Raw genomic sequence first — 16,970 nt, 5'->3', positions numbered from 1 at the left:
ATCGGTGGCAGTCTTGGTTAGGTTTCCAGAGCTACCCATTGAATTCTATGATAGCTCGGTCCTTTTTGAAATTGGTAAAGCCATCAGGTCGGTCCTTAGGATTGACTCCTACATAACGTCGGGTTCAAGAGGCAATTATGCCCGATTGTGCATACAGATAGATTTAATGAAGCCACTGATAAACACTATCAAAATGGGTTGTTTATATCAAAAAGTGATGTATGAGGGTTTATCAACCTTGTGCTTTTGCTGCGGCAGAATTGGACACAAACAAGAGTCTTACTGCTATCGTGTCCAACCTAAGAAGAAGAATGAAGAGGCTGAACCAGATCCTGTGCAATCAGGGAAGAAGGTACAACAACAACCAAACCTTAACTTTGGGGAATGGATGTTGGTAACCAAGAAGAAACACTTAGTCAAGAATGAATGAGCAGTTACATCCAAACAGGCTAGTCAGCATGTGGCAACAGAAACAAAGGGAACTAAGGGTATTTTTGGCAACCCAAGCACGAGCTGACCCTCTTTAATTCAGGGACACCGCAAAAATCTGATTTGGTGGTTGATAAAGAAATGAAGGCATATGAGGATAGTGTACACAACACGCTTAAAGATCTGATAGAGATCCGTGAAAGCAGCCTAGAAACATGTAAAGCCCCCCTGGGAAATGGGCCGGGCTGTTAATCAAACCAGGTAGATGGGACGAAGAAGAAAAAAGCCAAACTCACGAGACCATCCTGAGAAAAGAAAAGCTCTAGCCCCAAAAGAGCGAAGAACTTGAAGCACCCTAGCCCTAACCCAGGTATTAAGCCAAACCACCCCACTTCTTCTACCTTACCTGAACCAACCCCATTCCCCTTCATGGACCGCCCTAGCAGAAGGCCACCATCTTTCCCTTCCTCGAGATGGGCAATATGGCATAGGAACAAAGCCATAGCCATCCCCGATGAAGTGATTGCCCAGATCAGATCAGCCCCTATGAACACAATGGGTTGGACCGAGGAGAGCCTCTGCACAACATGGAAACACATGTTCCCAATCACCCTTGACAGTGTGAGAATTGGAAACTTGGTGTTGGACCATCCAGCATGGGGGAAAACAACCGAACCCATGGTGGAAATTCCTCACATACATGCCGCTAATCTTGGAAGTAGAATTAGAGGAGTTAAACAAGCTAAGAAGGCCATTAGTGATGCCCCACTTGGACGAATCGAGTTGGTTGGTTAAGGAGAGAAAGATAATCAACTTCAGGGGGTTAGCATCAGCCTATTTGGGGAATTTTCCTACAATGAAACTATTCAAATTTCTCAAACTAGTCAAGAAATGTGATCTCCTGATTTGCTGTAGAGAGGAAATTCAGGGGATATTGAACTATTTCACAGTGTGGAAACCAAATTGGGTAGCATCCAAGGATCTGTTTCGAAGGATGGGATGGAGCATGTTAGCAACATCAATGATGGGGACCAATTTGTTGGAAATCCTAAACAACCATTGTTCCCAAATGAATCTTCTTTTGTGGAACTGCAAAGGTGCACTAAATTTGGACATCAAAAAGAGAGTAATTGAAATGGCTGTGAACCACTTCCCTTTCAATTATGATCATAACGAAAACCAAGGTTGGAGGTGATAGGGCAGTAAGGATTTGTGAGGACCTCCCCTTTAATAGGTTCTTTGCAACAGACACCATAGGATACGCAGGAGGGCTATGGCTACTATGGAAGAAAAAGGAAGTTGATGCTTTTGTGCTATCCTCCACAAAATAGGAGATTCATGCCATTGTTAAGGAACGTGATTCTGACCTTTCTTGGCTTATTTCTCCTATTTATGCTAGTCCTAGAGTTGCGGAAAGGAAAATACTGTGGGCAAACCTCACCCAAGTTGCTCAATTGCACAATATCCCTTGGTTGTTAGGAGATTTCAATGAAGTGCTTAGTAGTGAAGATAAATTGGGGGGAAGGAATATTAATCTTAATAGAGCCCTGGATTTTAAGGAGTGCTTGGACTCTTGCAACCTCCTAGATTTAGGTTTCTCGGGGCCTAAATTTACTTGGTCTAATCTCAGACAAGAATCAGACTTAATTTTGGAATGTATCGATCAATAGGTGTTTTGCTTATCCATCATGGAGGCTTTTTTACCCTAAGGCTTCTATTACCCATCTCTCTAGGGTGTTTTCCGACCATTGCCCCATCCTTTTGGAACTCTCTAAGCCCCCCTTACCTCCTAGAACATGCCTTTCTGTTTTCAGTCTATATGGCTACATCACCTTGATTTCCTTGAGGTGGTTAAACAAGCCTGGGAGCATGAATCAATCCTATCTTCTGCCATCAAGCTGTTCACAGATAGAATAAATCATTGGAACATGACAATATTTGGCAATTTGTTTGCAAGGAAGAGAAGGATCCTGGCTAGGCTTAATGGGGCCCAAAAAGCCCTTTTAAATGGGCCAAACCAATTCTTGGTCCAACTAGAACAAGACCTGATCAAAGAATATTCTAATATCAAGCTTCAAGAGGAAGAATATTGGGCCTTCAAATCTCGCATTAACTGGGCTGCCTATAGGGATCACAACACGTCTTTCTTTCACGTCTTCACATTGGTTAGAAGGCACAGAAACAGGATCAGGAGCATTAAAAATTCCCCAGGAAAATGGGTGACTAAGGAAGAGGAAGTGAAGAATATAATCTTATCAGGTTACAAAGATCTCTTCGAGATGAACCTTCTATTCTCCACTCGTCGTTTTGACATTGAGAATTTCTCTTGATATTTCCTCTCTGAAGTTGATATAGGCTCTCTCTGCGCACCAGTTACGGAAAAGGAAATAAAAAATAGGCTTTGGGCCTTGAAACCATTTAAAGCAAGAGGCTGATGGGCTTTACGCGGGATTCTTTCAGCACTTCTAGGCTAATGTTAGAGCTTTGGTATGCCGAAAGGTATGTAGTATTTTTGAAGCTAAGGTAGTGCCAAAGTACTTGAATGAAACACTGATCTTCCTGATTCCAAAATGCGAGAGCCCTGAGAGCCTCAATAATTATAGGCCCATTAGCCTATGCAACTCAATCTACAAAGTGGTTATCAAGATCATTTTAGGTCGAATTAGACCATTCCTTGACAAACTTATTTCCCCAGTCCAAGATGCTTTCATTCCGGAGAGGAGAGGATTAGATAATATCATCATTGCCCAGGAGTTGATCCACTCCCTGGATAATAAAAAAGGGAAAGGTGGTTTCATGGCAATCAAAGTGGATCTTACTAAAGCTTACGATCATCTCGAATGGAGTTTCATCCATAAAGTCCTCAAAGCATTCCACTTTCCCCAAATGCTGATTGACTTGATCATGAGTTGTGTGTCCACTACAAGCATATCTATTCTCTTCAATGGAAGAAAATTGGACTCCTTTAAGCCTTTGAGAGGAATCAGGCAAGGGGATCCCCTATCCCCATACCTGTTCATCTTTTGCATGGAATATCTTGGGTCCCTCATTGAGAAGGAATGCATTGCCAAAAGGTGGAGTTCGCTGAAAGCATCTAGAGATAATGTTGAGATCTCACACTTATTCTTTGCGGATGATTTAATGTTGTTTGCAAAGGTGAGTGAGAAAGGGAGGGAAATCATCAAAGATGTACTAGACACATTTTGTGAAGAATCTTAGCAAAAGGTTAGCTATGAGAAATCTCGTATCTATTTCTCACGAAATGTCCCATCCACTCTCAAGGATAAAGTCTATGAAAATCCAGGGATTCATGCAACCACAAACCTTGAGAAATATTTAGGATTTCCACCAAGGCACAAAGAGGCAACTAGGAGGCAATTTAACTTTGTTGTGGAACAGGTGATCTCCAAACTAGCTGGTTGGAAGGCCAAGTTCTTATCCTTTGCGGGCAGAACTATATTAGTTAAATCAATTATGGCAGTTATCCCAAACTATGTGATGTAAGGGGCAACTCTCCTTACACACCTATGTGAGAAGCTTGATAAGATCAACAGGGATTTTCTTTTGGGCTCCTCATCGGATAAAAGAAAGTTACATCTGGTGGGATGGAACAAGATCATTAAATCTAAGGAGAAGGGGGGGCTTGGGTATATAAGCGGCAAGGGAAAAAAATATGGCACTGCTAGCAAAGCTTAACTGGAGACTATATCAAGAAAAAGATTCTTTTTGGGCAAAGGTCATATTAAACAAACATTGTTCCCAATCGAGAAGAAACTCCAAGGACCCAGATAAACTTCCATGCTCTCCATATTGGTTTGCTGTGAAGAAAGGTTTCCCCACCTTTGAAAAATGAGTTTGTTGGAGTGTAGGAAGGAATTCAAGACTCAATTTTTGGGAGGACAACTAGGTAAAGGGAAGTTCTTTGAGAAGTATGGTTGAAGGCCCTCTCACCCCAAGAGAAGCTAATCTGGCTATAGCTGATATTTTTCAAGAAGGGAATTGGAATTGGGATTCTGTATCCTTTGACTTGCCAAGTGAGATCAAGGACAAGGTCTGTGCCATGCCCATGCAAATTTATGGTGAGAAGAAGGATTCGTTGATATGGAAGTCCTCCCATGTTGGAGAGTTCGACATGGCTTCGGTTTATGCCTTAAACTTTCCCACAGAAAACAATCCTCAAGTTTTTGTGGGCAACTAGGTTTAAAAATTAGACATATGGCCAAAAATTAGCTCTTTTCTTTGGCTATGTCATTAGTATCCCAGTGAGGCAAGTGGTTGCTACTAAAGGTATCAATTGCGATCCTATATGCCCTTTGTGCAAGAGTCAAGAGGAAACAATACTGCACTTACTAAGAGACTGCCCCTTTGCTGCCACCTTTTGGAGAGCTATCAAAACCCCTCAACCCCTATCCAGATTAAGCCATTTGGACCTTCCCGAGTGGCTAAAAAAGAACTACTTGTGCAGTAACTAACTGCAAGCCAATGGACTTCCTTGGAGCACACAATTCCTTTTTGCTATTTTGGGACTTTGGAAACATAGGAATAGAGTGGTCCTTAAAAACACCCCTTTGAGCCCTTGCCTCCACAAAACTTGCATTCAACAAGCTATGGAATATTAGGTTATGTTTGATGATAGTTTTTATTTTTCTATTTTCAAAAACTTGTTTTTGGGAATATAAAGAAAAAATAATTTTCTTGTATTTTTGAAATAAAAAACATGTTTGGTTAGTTGAAATTAAAAAAAAAAAATGTTTTTTGAAGAAAAAAATAGAAAATACTAAAATATGTTGTTACTAGAATTTGAATTCTAATACTAACTCATTAAATGAGACAAATTCATTAAATTAAATGCATATTTTTATTGACTTATGAAAATAAGAAACTGAAAACAGTTTTTTGCATGTTTTCAGTTTCTTTCACAAACTAAATTTTGAAAATAGTTTTTTTTTTTTTTTTTTTTTTTTTTTTTTTTTTTTTTTTCTTTTGGGTTGTCATGCAAGTTTTTTAGTTTCAAAAATAGAAAATTATTTTTGGAAACAGAAAATAAGGGAAAAAACAGTTACCAAACATACCCTTACTTTTGTGTTGGGAAACTGCATATACCCAAGCAATACTCAGCTAACCCGGTGTGCTGGCACAAACCGGAGGAGGGATGGTTTAAACTAAACTCTAATGGAGCTTCCCTAGGGAACCCAGGGAAGGCAGGAGGTGGTGGTTTGATCCGCAATTGCAACGGCAATTGGGTGAAAGGATTTAGGAGGAAAATTGGAGTGGCAACCAGTATTATAGCTGAATTTTGGGCACTAAGAGATGGTCTCCTTTTGGCTGCCCAACTAGGAATTACCCACCTTATTGTGGAACTTGATGCTAAAGTTATTGTTTAGCTTATTTTCTCCAATAATAACTCTAACAGAGCTCATTCTCCCCTCCTAAATGATTGCAGGTTCCTCCTCAACCAGTTCCAGCACTTCAAGGTTAACCACATGTACTGAGAAGCCAACAGAGCCGCGGACAAGCTTGCCAAGAAAGGTTGCTCCTGCCCTTTTGATTTTGTTATTTTAGACTATCCAAATTCTGATGAATTATGTAATATTTTGTACTCAGATGTTTCTGGATTGTACATCTTAAGGCAATCTGTCATAACTCTACCTGTTTTAAATAGTTAATGTTATGTTTTCCCTTTTTAAACCCCCCCCCCCCCCCCCCCAAAAAAAAAAAAAAACCCATTTGTAACCATCATGTCTCTTAGTAGTAGCAAATTCTACTGTTGGTTGGATAATCACACACCCTTCATGAGTAGTAATCATACCTATGAGCTCTTTTTTTCGTTTAGTAAAAAATAAATATCCATTACATTTTTCAGAAAGTGAGGTATGTTTTAAAGCCAAAATTTCTCCGCTCCCACCATTGGGCATGTCTAGCCAACTTAAGAGCTGCACTATTCCCCCATAGGCCACAAACACAACTAATTATTTTAGACTATAATATAAACTATAAAGAGCACATCAATATATACATACACAGGTCTGCAAACAACCGAAATCGTGAATTGAAGACACTATATCCTAGTATAAATAGCTAAGCTTCACCTTATAAAACTAATTTGGTATAATGAATATAAATTAAGTCTGAGATTCCTATTTGAGGTTCATGTTTTTCTCCTTCAGGATCGAGGATTATGTACCTCCTCATCCTCCCAAATTAATGAATCAATCTCTATTTTTGAATCTATTCAAATTTCTTTTGCATCTTTTTTATATTAGAGTCCGAGCTTTGATCCTTCAACTGATTGCAAAGAGACTTTTTTTGTTGGACAACCAGATTCAGCCAACCAAAATTAAAAGAACTAATTTGGACTTGAGTAACTTTTTGCTTTGGACTTGAGTAACTTTTTGCATTGAACTTGATCCAACTTATTGAGACAACATTATCTACAGCTAAAATCAAGGCATTGGATGATTATCAATCACCACCACTAAAACCTCCAAAGCAATCAGATAGTAATATTTAGGAGTTCTTTTGTAATTCCAATACCTTCAAAGCAATTTGATAGTACTTAGGAGTTTTCATGTAATCCAAATACAACAGTAGAGTTATTTATCTTGGAAACAAATATTTATCTAGGTAAGTTTGAATATAATATAAATATAAAAGTAGCAGCTTCTAAAATATTTTCAAGGAAGCTAATCAAAACACAAACTCTTATTATTCTCTCTTTAGTATCAGAGCAACAGCTCCAGGAATATTTTCAAGGAAGCAAATCAAAACACAAACTCTTATTATTCTCTCATTTTGGTATTAGAGCAATAGACCCGCGTCAAACCATGTCATCTTCTTCTACTACTTCTTCTACAACTGATCCAATTAGCCATCCTCATCCCTCCCCCATTCTTACTCCCTCAAACCTAAATTTAAGTTGTACAGATTTATTTATATATTTTCTACTTGCTGAGTCCCCTAGAAGGATTCTGCTCAGGCCGAACGTCTCAAGAAGAAAATTTTGATATGTTTCTTTGACCTATCACCTCAAGATTTTGATGTGGGATTGATCTTGGTGAAGTTCAAATTTGGCTTGGACTGGGCTTGTTTTCTCTGTAAATTTCGAGGTGTTATTGGAATTGTTTCTCAAACAAATTAATACTTGTTGATTTTATTTGAGTAAGGGGATAATGGAATAAGGATCCAAGGAATGAAGCTAATTCCAACCGTGGTGTAGAATTCTCTCCTCGCATTGAACCAAATGATACTCATCAAATTCAGATTCAAGAAAATGAGATTGGCAATTGAGGAGGCAAGTTTCTACCTTGACCAAGATGGTGTAACGCATGTATCATCCTTGTACAAGCGGTAATGAACCTGTGATACTCAATGTCTTCTTAATTCTTTTGGATTTCCTATCAAAATTAAAGGTGTGGGCACAAGGCCATCATGCACAGGCCATAGACTTCTTAAAATCATAATTATTAATTATTTAACGAGTAATTTAAATTGCTCTCTTCTTCAACATTTAAAGTTTTAATCTTTAAGAGAAAACATTTTTAAACAAACATGTATACTCGCATTATTTTGACATTTATTTAAATTTGAGATGTGATAATTTCTAAAATATTCATTTAATAATAAATGGTTATGACTTACAAACTCTATGATGACGAGGAATTCTAAACAATCTTATTCTAAGATTATGTATCTTTTTAAAAGAATATTATTAAGAAAAAGACACAATATAATAGTCTTTTATTTTTTTTTTCTTTAACTACTTGACATGAATTCCTTAAGTGAATTTTAATTTCCTATTTTTCATGAAGCCTAAAGAACATAGTAAATACAAAATCATGCAAAAATAGCAAGAATAAAAAACGAAATGTCTATCTGAGAAGGATTGCTAAGAAAAAAGAAAGACATGAGTAATACTGTAATACTCACAATTCTTTGAGACAATTTTATTTATAGATGTAGATTAGATATTATTAAATACCATCCAAGGGTATTTTTACATGTAAATTTTTTAAATATAATTGTACTTTTATATTTTTCAAAAAAATTAATAAAAATTACCTAATCGAAATACATTAAAATGACAAAAATATCAACCACGATAATAAAAACTGCATTCTCAATAAGTCAATACTTAAACTTGGTTTAAAACACTAATATTACTATTTGCATGTGTGTTTTAATAAGTATTACTGTTTATTAAAAAAAAAAAGAAGAAGCCAATACTTGCACTTGAATTATACATAAGCTTTTATAAAAGAAAATATACATCCAGAAAGTGATGACCACTTATAGAGACAGCAATCTTGTGTCAATTAACGCTTAGAAAGGGTTCCCTTAATCACAGTGACCGGACATGAAGCATTTGTCACAACGTACTTGCTTACACTACCAAGCAACACCCTGCAAATCACATAACCCTTTTTAGCTTTAATCAAACAAGTCACAACGAATTAATTATGCACATTATTCTTTTATTATATATACACACACACATTGCTCAGCAAATTCAATATTTTGAAAAATTACATGGACAATAAAAGGTTAATTGAGTTTTATATATGATCCACTGGCGTTGGTATTAAACTTATTATACTAAGCAGAATGTGATCATCCATATGAAGAAACCTAATAATAATTTTCCAGAATACTTTCCTCCGCAATTTTATGCTCATGTCAGATATGCAATTAGATGTTCGATGAGATCTTTCATAGGATTCATTTACAAATCAAGGTTTTTTTTTTTTTTTTTCCTTAGATATATAGGGGGAGGGAGGTGTGTGTGGGTTCAATCTCCTGCTCCTTTATACAATGTTAGAACCACTTGAATTATCCCTTAAACCCTGATTTACAAATCAAGGTTAATCCATACACCGATCTGGTTTACATTGTTATGGCTACTACAGATTTTTTAATAGAAAAATAACATTCAATGTATCCCTTAGTCTTCATTAGGACGCCAACTAAAATTTTATCTTCCTTTTAACATAAAAAATATTATAAGGATGCCTATGTATGTACTAGGCTTGCAAGATTAAGTTGAAATTAAAAACTTTTATCTTACTTTTAGTGTTCTATTTTATACTCTATCAACTATAATATGTTATATATCTTTTTCTTTTTTTGCCAATTTAAATTTTAGTTACTTTATAAGAAAAAATTAAAAAACATATAGTAAGTTACGAATGATAAAGCATAAAGTAGAATACTTAGTATGAGATCAATCATTTTTATTCATTAATTTGGTTTATTAAAATTTTAATCAATTTAAAGGCCTCCACATCTTTATCAATTGGTCCTCTCAATCTAATCATATGGTTAATTGCCTTATGACAAAAATTAATAATGTTCTCTTAGTAATTCTAAAAGATTCATTTAGATACAAAATTAAGGAAAATTATTATTTCACATTTTTTGATATACACTTTATACACACGATGTTCACACTTTCATATCAAATGTATAGATTTTTCAAGAATGTTAACATTTAAGACAAGAAGATACTTGATGTGTTTGGAGAGCATATACAAGGCCAAACTAAGTTTTATCCCTAATATGGTTAGATTACCACTTTGACAAATGGAAATGGTTATTGGAGAATGATCCTGAATTCTCGAGTAAGCGATGATAAAAGTTTACCTTTTGATAGCGCCTAGACCCCTGCTTCCAACAACAAGTGAGTCGAGCTTGAGATCTTCTACAGCATAGCACAGCTTCTCTCTTGGATCCCCCCAGTAGACCTTGGCCACCACCTTCACCTGTTCCAACACATACAGTCACACCCATGGCTATGCACAGCTAGCAAAACTTTCATGACAAATATGTATATATACAGAATGAAAGCAAATAAAATCAATACCCCTTTGGTCTTTGACACTGCATCAAGAACTTCAAGAACCTCTGGATCATTTGTAAGTCCATATTGCTTGGAAAAGTTAATCTCCCTAAATTCCTCAAGAGGAACTAAAGCTGCAAAAACAAAAACATAGAAAAAAGGGTTATGAGTATTGAGTATACACATGCAAAAGAGTAGTCATGAACAAAGATTAAGGTAAAAGGTAGAGACGTGATCCAGTGTCCTCGAAAAGTTCCTTCCGGGTATGATCGGATTTGGGTGGCTGGACATGGATTAAGATGATACGATCTCCTTCCTCCATTAAATTATCAGCAGCCCATCGAAGTGCTGCTTTGCTGATTGGAGAGTAGTCCATTCCTACACCAACTGTACGAGCTTTTCCCATCTCGATCTTCTGTCTCTCTTTCTTTCTTTCTCTCTCAATAATGAAGCTTCAGGCTAGAGCTTTTGAATTAAGAGTATTGGCTTGCCACACAAAGTGTACTTATGCTGTTTGTTTGGATTCGATAGAATGAAGGAGGAGGTTCTTGAAGGCACTAGTGGGAATCCGTCATTGATACTACATGTAACAGATGCTGAAGCTAAGTACACGTCTTTATTCCTTGATGATAAGATTGTCTCATATCAAAACCAGACAAGGAAAGGAAAGGAAAGGAAAGGAATTTAGCATAAAGCTAATAATTCTGCCTGTTGTATTGTTAAAAAGGACAGTATAAAACAGGTGTGCCATCTTTAGTCAATTATGTGATTCAACTAGTCCTTTCAGCGCACAGCACATCTACTTTGTTAGATGCTTGAATTTTTTTCTTCCCTTTTTTTTTTATTTTTATTTTTTATAATTTTATAATTTTTTTTTTATACTGAAAATTTCAGTCTTTTTCTTTTGTGTTGTGTTGGGCTCAAGTGATCAGGTGCCATGTGAGAGAGGGTCTTAATTTTTAGATGAAAATTTTGATGACTATAGTACTTGATCAATTATCTGAAGTGTTGCATAGCATAGGATTGACTGAAAATTTGTCTGATAAAAAAAAAAAAAAAAAAAAAGACTATAGGAGAGGGAAAAATAGAAATAAAGAATAGTAAAAAAAGCAGCTTGCTGCCTACCTCGCACCTATGTCAAAGTTTGAAGGGCAGGTCAAATTAATTGAAAAGGAGACAGAAGAATCAAATTAAACCTTGAGCTGCAGAGCACAAATTCGATTAGTCTCTAGAAGAATCCAGATTTTTGTCTGGAATAATATAATGAAAACAAGCGGCCATAATGCCGGTGTTTTTTAAGGGAAAATTTCAATGTCAAAGTACAATTAGTTGTTGTCAAAACCATTGCATTTTTTGAAGCTTCTGAAAATTATCATCTCAGACCATTCTCAGTGTGTATATATATACACATTCATTTCATGTTTGAAATTAAATATTAAAAGTATATTAAATCTCGTAGTCATTTAAATTGTAGATAATTATTTTGCAATTGTAAAATAATATATAATTTGTTCTCTAGAATTTATTAAAGATAATTTATTCTCCCTAAAAATTAAATTATTTCTAAAATTATTTCATCTTTCTGTCTCTACCAATATATTATTCTATTATTTTGGTTGTGCTTGATTGATATTATTCTTTTATGAGGTGGTCTATATTCTTCTAAATTATGTTATACTTCTTAAATTTTCAAATAAATTATTCAAGTTCCTTATTCTCTTAAAGGAGATTATCATGCTAATAAAAAATCACAATAAAATTGCACTTAATATTACTCAAATGATAGGCACACTCAAATGCATAATCAATATTGTGTTTTGATATAAATTCAATTCTCACTTCCAAAATAATTATGTAGTTACTCAAACAGGAATCAAACCAAAGTTATAAAAGGGAGAGAAACTACTTGTGATGTGGAACTCAAAAATACAACATTAAAACGTATTAACTCAAAATAGAATTTTAAAAACACAATAATTTATCAACCTAAAGTAGAGTTGTAAGAAAGAATATAAAATCGAGAGAGAGAGAGAGAGAGAGAGAGAGAGAGAGAGAGAGAGAGAGAGAGAGAGAGAGAGAGAGAGAGAGAGAGAGAGAGAGAGAGAGAGAGAGAGAGAGAGAGAGAGAGAGAGAGAGAGAGAGAGAGAGAGTAATCACTTTTTCAAAAGAGAATAAAAAATTTACAAAAAAGAAGATGAGAAGAAAAAGAGTAATAAAAAATATATAATATGAATATCAAATCATCCTAGTCATGTTATGTAATAGAATAACATTATATTCTTATATACTCTCTTTATAATGCAATAAGTTAACATCTATGAAATTAAAGAAAAGAAAAAAAGAGGATAACTTAAATATACAAAACTAAATCTCACCAAAAATCTAAAGTAGAGTTCTAAATAATACAAAAATTCATCATTCTAAAGTAGAGATGAAAAAAAAAAGTCCACCAAAAATTAAAAAAAATATATATTAAGAGAGTGAGAGAGAAATAACCTTGTGTGTGAGGGAAAACTATAGATAGAAAGCATGAGAGAATTGCAAATTTATAGTAAGAGGATGAAAATCAGAAGAGCCAAAAATAAAAGGAAGAGTGATATTAAGGGATATCAGTGGGGAGATGAAAAGGTAAAAGGAATGGGAAAGGTTGGAAAAAGTGTAACAATAAGTTAAAAATTAATAAGAAGAAAATATTTCAAAAATAAGAAAGAATGAGTTGGAAGTAGGTGGATGATATGATGTGACCACTAATATAGCTCAACAAAAGCGTAGCAACAATAAATGCTATATTTTAGTTTGTAGATATATATAGATATAGATTACTCTATACCCTATTTCTAATAAGCTTTGTTTTGATTTAAGGCTCACATTTGTTGATAGATACAATGACATCATTATTCCAACTCAATAAACCTTTCTCGCATTATTATAGTGATTCTAGAAATTCCACCCAATTTTTACATAATCCCGATTTCTTCATGCCTTAAAACCATTTTCACATCTCTCCTTCTATGTAATAAGAGATAATCAAAACCATGTGGCATGGTGGAGTGTTTTCAAGCGCAAGGAATTCGTAAACCTTGAAAAGCCACCAAAAAGGATCTTCACTTTTAAATTTTGAAAACCCCATGGAATTTTGATGAAGTGCAAAGGATTCATTCATCTTGAATTAACAGTTTTGATACCACTTTTAATGAACCTGCCGAGTTTTAAGAAAAGTGAATGAAAAAAAAAGTAATGACAATTAGTGAAAATTAACTTAATTCGAGGTAATTATCCACCAACAGTAAAGCAAAAAAAAAAAAAAAAAAAAAATGAGAAAAGGGCTTTAAAAAGGAAGTATAGAAATTTGCATTGATCATATATAAAGAGTTACATGATTTTTACAAGATTTTTATACTGGTTCCTATTCATGAAACTTATCAAGAAAAGTTAAAGAACGACTAACTAACTTGTAAAACCAATGGATAACTAAGTATTTTGCAACTAATTATCTATGCAAGTCTTGCTCTGACTTGCTCTTCCACTTTGATCATATCCATTAATTCACATGCACTATGTGTCATTCTAATGGGTTGGACTTTGGACAAGGCTCGGCTTGGGTTCATTACAATCATCTGTGCATTTCCTATGTCCCTAGCTCACAACTCATAAGCAACGTGGCAAGCTACTATTACTCCCTGGATTCGGGAAAGATTGGTGTATGGGGAGGTAATATAAGCTTTCGTAAAGCAATTTTCTTATAACGCCATAGGAAAAAAAAAAAATTGTCAAAAACATATGATCAGGGGGAAAAAAACTCAAAACTTAGGAGAAAGAAAATATATTTAATCCCAATAATGGCAATAAACTTAAAATTTTTGTACAACTGTTTCTTTTACAAAAAAAATTATTCAATGTTTATAAAGGACCACATTAGCATTGTTTAGTAGTCCTCTCATCCAATAAAAAGATGTCATGTATTTTAATTTAACTAACTTGTAACCTCATGCATATGCATGGATACACTTAAAGATATACAACAAAATTCATAATATAATTTAAATATTATTGATAGTCATTTTTATATTTTGTTAACTCTTTAAAAAATTTTGTAAGGATATTATTAGGTATAAAATGTAAATTGTCCATTTTTTTAAAATTATTATGAAGCACTTTTTTTTTACGATTCATTTATTCAAAACTCTTTAGTTTTTGTATTTAATAACTCACTTGAATGAATATTCATGATGTGGTCTCACATTTGATTCTAAAATTAAGGAATAAAACTCTTTAAGAATAAATAATTTAAGACACATGGCACAAAATTAGAACTCTAATTTAAAATTCTAATTTGAGTTTCTCTCAGCCTCACCTATTATTATATATAAATTAATCACACATCCAACTGAAATCCCTCCACGAGATGTGGCTTCTAACTAATTACCTCCACGTCAGCGGCTAATAGAGCTGCGACAGCTTTTGATTTCTCTGCCCAATCAACTCCAATGACTTTGACTTTGAATTTTGAATTCCACCAACGACTAGCCATTACTTTCGTTAATGGAAAATTTGAGAATATGATGAAACTTCAAAGAGGTATTGCCTTTCAAAGCGAAGCCGTTCTTCTTAAACCTCCTAATGATTTTACCAATATGAATGCAGATAATTGCCTTAGAAAATTGAACTATCTCTATAATATTGTAACTGATAATTGTTCGCTATAAATGAAATATTTAACAAGTTGCTATATCCGTTTCTTAGAAGGCAAAAAACATATCCCAAACTAAATAAAGCGGAACTTGTTATTACACAATTTTAAACTTTTTCTACTTTTGCTCATCAACCAAACTCTATCTACAAATACCATCAATACTTCATAATATATACAACTCAAATAACATTAAAATATAAAATAAAAATATATAGAAAGAACAAAAACCAGAATTTTTTTCCTTTCCTTTCCTGCATTTTCTCCAAAACGAAACACCATATCCATGCACACTTTGAAGTAAAAAAAAAGGGTAAATTATAGATTTCACTCTTTAATTATGTTCAAAATTCAATTTAGTCCTGTAACTAAGATGGAGACATGTGGTTGCTCCACCTCTATTATTATCACAACATTCTCTCATTCAAAGTAGTATATTGAGCAAAAAACGGGATTCAAGGTGTGTAATTAAGATTCAGTCATGCACTTGTTCCACCTTGTTATTACGGTATGACACAAAATGAGTTATCAACAATCATTTTATTTCATAATAATTACAACCATAACACTACAATAAGGGAAACATAAAAACTTTATTCTAGCTATCTAATACTAGCTTCATCATTATTATCCGTGGAATATTTTCTGAAGATAATCAATCACATTCTTGTCCAATTGGAAGGCCTTGATGAGAACATCTGGATTAATGGGAGGATTAGATCCAAAGACCGCGTTTGCTATTGTGTTGAACCCAGGATTTTGGCTACTGAGACCAGCAAAGGCAACAGCATTGGTCTTTCCTATGTTGAACTGGAAGTGAATAAGACCAACTGGGAACACAAAGACATCTCCTTGATTTAAAGTTTTGGTGAAGAAGCGGTGGTCTGGGTCGGATGTCACAAAGCCCGCAAGGAGAGTACCCTCTAAGACTACCAGAAGCTCGGTGCCACGAGGATGAGTGTGTAGAGGAGTTAAGCCATACGGTGCAAAGTCAATGCGAGCCAAGGAAATACCTAGAGTGTTGAGGCCTGCAAATTTATTCACATCCACAAGATTGACACTAAATCCTAGTTGATTTTCAGTGTTTCCAGGAATATCTAGCCCGGAGATGAAAAAATCATCTGCTGTTGTAAGCATTGGGTCCTTGCAGAACTTTCCATTCACAAATACTACACAAAGAAAAGTTTGTTACTATCTTGAGTAAGTAAGGCACTACTATAAAAGTGGTTGACTTATTTCATGATAAAAACAAACAAAAAATCCAAGTAGATAATATCACCTTCAAAATAAACTTCGTTAATATTTAAATTTTTAACACAAAAATAAAATCAATCCAGAGGTTTGAAATGAGTTCAAAATTAAGAATATAATATATAATACTAGTAGTAGTAATAAGAGTCTAAAATTATATACCAGCAGAATTGGTATTGTTAATTGCAACACAGAAATCTTGCAGAGGACTAGGGTCATCCGCAAAAGCAAGGGTGGATGCCAAAGCCAACAGGGCCATAGTCACAAGGTAGTGAACACCTTTCATCATATTTGAGGTTATCTTGACCTTCTAGTACTCTGTATTCTTGGTGGGGTGAGGGGTGAGGATTGGAACATGTATCTTTATAGAAGGGAATTAGTGAACAGGTCTATATGTGTTTTTGCCCCTTCGGAGTAGTGAAGAATTAGTGAGTCATTCAACAATTATCATTTATCAACTTCATATTAATATCTAATGGAAGAATTCTTTAACCACAACTACAAGTACATACTAGGGACCAATCAAATTTCTTTTATCAACTTCATATTAATATCTAATGGAGGAATTCTTTAACCACAACTACAAGTACATACTAGAAACCAATCAAATTGGACAACTTCTTTGTTGCACACACGTTATTTTATATAGTTTTCGACATACGAAAGGTCACAATTTCAATTGTTTTTTCGTGTGTATAAAACTATGTAAAATAACTTATGTGAAATAAATAGTAGATATTGCTCCAACATCAATATCATTCTATAGTT

The 16,970-nt window shown here is 34.5% G+C and overlaps 2 protein-coding genes across 2 annotated transcripts; both read right to left on the bottom strand.

Annotated features, from left to right (window-relative positions):
• Positions 1 to 8,636: 8,636 nt before the first annotated feature.
• LOC126714135 (universal stress protein PHOS32) lies at positions 8,637 to 10,898 on the bottom strand. Its single transcript, XM_050414140.1, has 4 exons — positions 10,493 to 10,898; positions 10,286 to 10,395; positions 10,066 to 10,184; positions 8,637 to 8,829 (listed from the first exon to the last, which is right to left on the bottom strand). The coding sequence occupies exons 1-4, from the start codon at positions 10,665 to 10,667 to the stop codon at positions 8,742 to 8,744; spliced, it is 492 nt and encodes a 163-aa protein (XP_050270097.1). The 5' UTR covers positions 10,668 to 10,898; the 3' UTR covers positions 8,637 to 8,741.
• Positions 10,899 to 15,472: 4,574 nt separating this feature from the next.
• Positions 15,473 to 16,588, bottom strand: LOC126714134 (germin-like protein subfamily 1 member 11). The gene is made up of 2 exons (XM_050414139.1): positions 16,365 to 16,588; positions 15,473 to 16,120 (listed from the first exon to the last, which is right to left on the bottom strand). Exons 1-2 carry the CDS (start codon positions 16,489 to 16,491, stop codon positions 15,579 to 15,581), a joined length of 669 nt encoding a protein of 222 aa, XP_050270096.1. The 5' UTR covers positions 16,492 to 16,588; the 3' UTR covers positions 15,473 to 15,578.
• Positions 16,589 to 16,970: the final 382 nt, after the last annotated feature.

Source organism: Quercus robur, chromosome 2 (genome assembly GCF_932294415.1).
Source record: "Quercus robur chromosome 2, dhQueRobu3.1, whole genome shotgun sequence".
Lineage (NCBI taxonomy): Eukaryota > Viridiplantae > Streptophyta > Magnoliopsida > Fagales > Fagaceae > Quercus > Quercus robur.
This window is presented reverse-complemented; position numbering and strand designations above follow the sequence as displayed.